At 42.2% G+C, this 6,275-nt stretch overlaps 1 protein-coding gene across 1 annotated transcript; it reads left to right on the top strand.

The window, feature by feature from the left end:
- The first annotated feature begins 1,297 nt into the window (after positions 1-1,297).
- Positions 1,298-2,938, top strand: LOC146969816 (uncharacterized). Its single transcript, XM_085805322.1, has one exon. The coding sequence runs from the start codon at positions 1,303-1,305 to the stop codon at positions 2,779-2,781; it is 1,479 nt and encodes a 492-aa protein (XP_085661448.1). The 5' UTR covers positions 1,298-1,302; the 3' UTR covers positions 2,782-2,938.
- Positions 2,939-6,275: the final 3,337 nt, after the last annotated feature.

Here is a 6,275-nt window from a genome sequence, read left to right as displayed (position 1 = left end):
GACATGTGGATCATAATGATCATTAAAGAATAGAATCACTGATCCATGAACATATTATTCTTTTTTGTATTTAAGGCTTTTGGAGTTACTGATCTAACTCTGGAGCAGCACTGTGACATCACAGCAGCTCTTGGATCCATCAGGCCAGAGAAGAGCCAACAGAGGTTTGTTCATTTCATTCATCCATGTTTTGCAAATTCTGTGTTATAAACTGTTTTCTTGTCTATATCAAGGGGGGAGTTGTGGGTTCTACAAGTGAATACCACTTCCGCGTTCAAAAAGCTGCAGTTCTCCGGCGGCCACTGGGGGCTGGGACCAGAAGTGAGCAACTCTCCATTGACCCCCATGTTAAAATAGCCGACTTTACAGCTTAAAAAAACATATTTACAGCCTGGTACATTTTATTTTTTTGGTCTCTACCGATAGTTTCCACCTCCGTGAACACTGTGGAGGGGGTGAATTTTTTTCTACCACAACACCACTGTTTTAGTATTGTTTAGGCTTCAAATTCGTACATAAATGGGGGGGGGGGGTTGATTACGTTGAGTGACAGGTTCACAGAGAGTTTACCGGCTGTTAAGTGGTTGCTTCGAGTTCAGTTCAACTGTGTAAATGCATGCACCAGTTTCTCAGCATCACTCTGGGAGAGGATATTCCTAATCTTAGCGATACTGCGCAGGTGGAAGAAGGTGGTCCTAGTTACGTGTTTTATGTGGGAGCTGAAGGAAAGGTCTTGGTCAAAAATGTACTCGGGGTCAGGGTGATGCCATCTAGAGTACCGATCTGATTAGAGAACGCGTCCCTGAGGTGTTTAGGTCCAAACACGATGACCTCAGTTATATCTGAATTCAGTAGCAAGAAGTTAGAGGACATCCAGGATTTAATGTCTTTCAGGCAGGCAGGCAGTTTAAAAACAGACTAAAATCGTACAGTGTATGCCCGGTTTAAGGTGTGTTAATTATATGTATTTTCTATGTTAACAGATTCAGGCCAGAGAGCAGCTTCACAACAACAGCAGACAGAGGAACTTCGCTGACCACAGAGATTGCACCTTTCCAGAAGACAGCTGTTACCAACTGAGTTATACTTTAGTATCCTCATCACAAGTTACTTCACTTCATCACAGTGTCATCTTCAAAAGGTTTTAACATGTCTCTATCAGTGGGCAGTAAACATCTTGCTGATGCTGTTAAAGAACAAAGCAAACGTCTGGAAGAGAAAGGGCCTCTCCCTGTTTATAAAATTTCTCTGAAAGAACAAACAATTAACGTGCCCGAGTGCAAACATTTCAGCTTTGGAAAAATGACATATAGTAAACGTAATCGCACCATCATGGTTCTTGGAGCAACTGGTGCTGGCAAATCAACTCTAATCAATGGGATGATCAATTACATTCTAGGTGTTCAATGGGAGGATTCTTATCGGTTTAAGTTGGTTAATGAGGGTCAGTCAAAGTCACAAGCTCATAGTCAGACATCTGAAGTCACTGTGTACAAAGTCAACCATCAGGAGGGTTTTAACATCGACTACTCACTGACCATTATTGACACACCAGGCTTTGGAGACACAAGAGGCATAGAGAGTGACAAGATGATCGTAGAGCAGCTACGTAATCTCTTCTCCTCTGAACATGGTGTCAGTGAGGTTGATGCTGTGTGTTTCGTAGCTCAGGCTTCTTTAGCACGACTCACAGCAACACAGAAATATGTGTTTGATTCAGTTCTCTCAATCTTTGGAAAAGATGTGGCAGAAAACATCAGAGTTCTGGTGACATTTGCAGACGGCCAACGTCCACCAGTTCTAGAGGCGATCAAGGCTTCAGGTGTCCCATGTCCTAGAACCAAAGATGGACTCCCTGTTCACTTCAAGTTCAACAATTCAGCTTTGTTTGCTCACAACAAGTCGTCTGCAGCAGAGAGCAGGAGTGAGGAGGATGATGAAGATGGAGGCTTTGATAAGATGTTTTGGAACATGGGGATAAAAAGCATGAGGAGGTTTTTTGTTGCTTTGAATCAAATAGAGACCAAAAGTTTGACAATGACAAAGGAAGTCCTCAGAGAAAGGAAGCAACTTCAGAATTCAGTTGAGAATTTGCAGACAAAGGTTAAACTCGGATTAGCAAAACTGGAGGAGATAAAAAAGACAACTGAAAAACTGAAAGACCACGAGGCAGAGATCAGCAGAAATGAGAATTTTGAGTTTGAAGTTACGGTCATGAAACCTTTTCAAGAGAACATTTCTGGTACTGGACGTTTCCTCACCAACTGTCAGGACTGTCCATTTACCTGCCACGGTAACTGTATCTATCCAGATGATAAAGATAAAATAAAGTGTATTGCAATGGGACCAGATGGATACTGTACTCAGTGTCCAGGCAAATGTCATTGGAGTATACATTTCAATCAGAGGTACACTTGGGAGTACAGGGAGGTAACAGAAAAGATAACAAAGGAAGAGCTGCAGGAGAAATACTTTGAAGCCAAAGGGGCTAAGATGTCTGTGGAGGCACTGATTTACAGGCTGCAGAAGGAATATGATCGTGTGCAGGATGAGGTGGTTAAGTTAATGGAAAGATCAGGCCAGTGTCTAAACAGACTTAAACAGATAGCACTGAAGCCAGATCCTCTCTCCACTCCAGAGTACATCAACATGCTGATTGAGGGAGAGAAATCTGAGGCCAAACCAGGCTGGAAGAGACGAGTTGAGTCCCTGATGGACATGAGAAAACAAGCTGAGTGCTTGGCTAAAGTAGAGAGAGGAGAAAAGCTGCTCCAGAATTAATCTGCTGACCTCAGTGATCAAATCGAGGCCAAATGAAGAAAAATGAGTTAAATGACAACAAAGACAAAACTGACACCAACACTGACATCAGTGAAACCAGGACAAGGACTCTGATACCAAACAAGACCAAAACTGATGCAGACCAACAAGACAGAGACTGAACGGGGACAGCTCTCCATTCCGACACCCCTCCACTTCGACACCCTGCTGTTCTGAAAAACCCCCACTTCGAAACACCGCTACTCTGACACCCTCCCCCCCCGCAGCTGTCCAATGTCCAAGGTGCTGAACCGCGTGACGTTGTTTACATTCTGTGTTGTGGCTTGTCTGTGAAACGTGCGCTGCTCAGGGACTGGGCAGATCTGTCCCACTTGCTTTCTCCCCGACTCCGTTGTTGGAGATCTCCACACAGTAATAGAAATACACTTTTTTCTCCCCCCCTGCGCCGCTCGAGCGCGGCTGAACCCGGCTTGAGCTCACAGGGGCGCGAGGCTGCTGCAGCCGCCGCTTGTGCTGACAGCTGACTGAGGGAGATGCTTTGGTTGGGTTTAGGCAATGAAGAAAGGAGTTGGTTAAGTTTAGTAAAAAGACCAGGTAGAGGCTAGACAGGCTAGAAGCATAATGAACATTATATGTCATTAATATTAAGTATTTGCTTGTTTTGCAGTTAATTATGCACATGATCCGTTTGACCCTGTAAAAAGGAAAAAAGGATCAATGCGCACTGCGCACTTGGGGTTTCCCCCAATAGCCTTTTCGGAGTAGCGGGGTCTTTAGAAAAAATAGAAAACCCCGTTATTACGATGAATGGAAGTCTATTGTCGGAAAGGCGGGGTGTAACCAGACTAAACACAGTTGTAATGCAGATCCAGAACTCGTTCAAACCAGAAGCCACGAAAAGACCAAGACTGATCGTAATAGAAGTGACAGTTAAATTCATTCTAACCCAGACAAGATTAATCAAATATAACATGATGGCAAAATGACACTTTGTTGGATGATATAATATTTGTTGTTGTTACTATTGCTTTTCTTATTAATTTCTAAGTAGCTGTATAATCAGTTAATTACTAATACAGTTTTAGTGGAATGAACACAGATACTGTCGTATCCAGATAATCAATATTCAATTTATATCAAATAACTGACAGGAAGGTGTTAAGCCTGCCACACACATAAAGATAATCGGGCTGATTTTGCCCCGATTTTCCCCCTTCCGACCACGGACAGACACCGCCCGGTTATCTTAAGGTCTTAAGATTATCTTATAAGATTCTCTTGTAGTGTGTGGTGTGTTAAGAGTCAAAATTCCCCCGACAATCGGCTCCCGATAATCGTAAGTATTAAAAACCGTGGCCGTTTCAATCAAAAGTCATCTTGTGTGTGGAAAGCTGGTGTTGTGCGGAGAAGCGCCTGCACCGAGCTCTGCATGCTGCTCGCAGCAACAAGCCACTTCTCCACACAGCACCGGCAACCCCACAGAGAGCCACAGTGCAGCCCTGGCATTACATGAGGTTCACACAGACATTCACGCATACACAGGAGGTTTCCTGATAGCCGATAGCAAAGACGGTAGCGCTCGTAGCCGGCAACAGCCGTTTAAACGATCATGTGACCACCGCTCACAGCCCGTCATGTGACAGCACGGCTCCCTATTGGACAGCCGCTTGACTGCTCGGTGTCCGGAGCCACAGACACACACAGATGGGATCGTTGTAAAGGCTGAAGTGTCCCGCTTTCATTAAAAAAGAAATTACGTCGCTCTCATTGTCCATTCCGGAAATAGACCCGAAAGAGTAGCTACAACGACACCCCTGGTATCGCTGCTGATGCCGGATTGTTTTCTGACCAGAGGTCGAAAAATCTTAATGTGTGTGGTGTGCTGTGTTTGGAATATCGCAGCACCCCACACACAATACGATCAAAACTGTTCAATCACAGATTTTGTATCTTTATGTGTGGGGTCTCTCACAGATAATAAATCGGTTGAGATTTATAAAATCTTTATGTGTGTGGCAGGCTTTAGTGATTATAACATTATTATTTAGTTAGTAAATAGTTTATAGTGCAACAGAGCAGAACAAAAAATGAAAAACAGCTTTTCACAAGAAGCCACGACTCAAAGGAGTAAATCATAGTAACGCTGTACAGATGATATAAAAGCAACGTTTAATATTTGCTCTTTTTTGTTTGTTTGAAGTGATTAGTAGAGTCTTGACTTGATGTTTATCTACTGTCTTTGTTGTTAACAGATTTTTTTTTTTTTTTTTTTAGCGTACTTTACTTAATGAAGCTTGTTTTAAATGACAGAGGTAAAAAGTGTTGGTGTGTTGGTGTGGTGCACCTTTAATTTGTTCTCAGTTCCATTACTTTCCAAATTAATTTCTAATTAACTGTATAATCAACTAGTAATATTTAATTCAAATCAAATAACTGGCATGAATGTGTTAGTGATTATGGAATTATCATTAAGTTAAAAGAAAATTGAAAAAAATGTTTATAGTGCAACTGTGCAAAACAAAGAATGAAAAACAGCTTTTTCATAGTAATGCTGTACAATTTATTTATTTTTTTGGTTTGAAGTGGTTTAGAGATTAGTATACTCCTGAATTCATGTCTATGTTGTTTGCAAAATGTGTATCATGCTTTCTCAACTGCAAATAAAATCAAATGAAATACTTTATGGACTAAGCAGAAATAAAACAACCTGAATCTGATCCTGAATCCTTTGGTCTCATTGTTCAATTTCATTATTGATCTCAGTGTTTTTCTTTTCCTCATCAGTCAGTTTTCATCCTCGTCCTCACCAGTGTTAGATCTGAGTCGATCCTACAGCCTGATGTTCACACAGCTGGAATCTACATCAGTTCAGAGACACTTTTTTATTTAACAATAGATTCACATACAGGTTTTTATTTGCTTATTTTTCTTCAGCTTTCACCAGCTTTTTAACTGATAGAATTACAAATTAGATGAGAGACTCAGAGGCATTCAACTTCCGGTTTCATCTGGCAGCATTGATGCGCAAAACAAGTGTTGATTCTTTCTTCTCAAGTTATTTTTCATATTATACAAGAACTGCTAAATCTTTACAATCTGGGGCCTCATTTATCAAAGAGGGTGTAAAACTGCTACTATTTTTTTGCGTACGGCGAAAAGCCGAAAATGGCGTACACCCGAAATATCTACACCATTTTCAGATCAATCAAACTGTGCGTACGCACAGGTGTCCGCAATGTTCCATTGATAGATCACACCGGACCCAAGTAACTTGCGGATGTGACCGCGCCTCCAACCCCGCCCTCTAAACGCCCACGCCCACCATATATGGTCAATGCAAATCAGCACCCTGCAATATAAATTAGCCATGTGCGCGCTGTGGATTTGTGGAGTGACGTCAGTGGAAGACGAACCATGGCAGACAAACGTGCGAAGAAGCGAAATTTCACGGAGAGTGAGATCCATGTCCTTGTTGGTGAGGTGCAGGCGAGGAA

The sequence above is a fragment of the Trachurus japonicus genome, chromosome 17, assembly GCF_045865225.1.
Source record: "Trachurus japonicus isolate A0001 chromosome 17, Traja_1.0".
In the NCBI taxonomy this organism is placed as follows: Eukaryota; Metazoa; Chordata; class Actinopteri; order Carangiformes; family Carangidae; genus Trachurus; species Trachurus japonicus.
Note: the sequence above shows the minus strand (reverse complement) of the source record. Positions and strands in the feature narration are given on the sequence as shown.

Excerpts from the sequence above, each read along its gene's own strand:
- LOC146969816 (XM_085805322.1), top strand. The coding sequence starts at position 1,303 with ATGACATATAGTAAACGTAATCGCACCATCATGGTTCTTGGAGCAACT.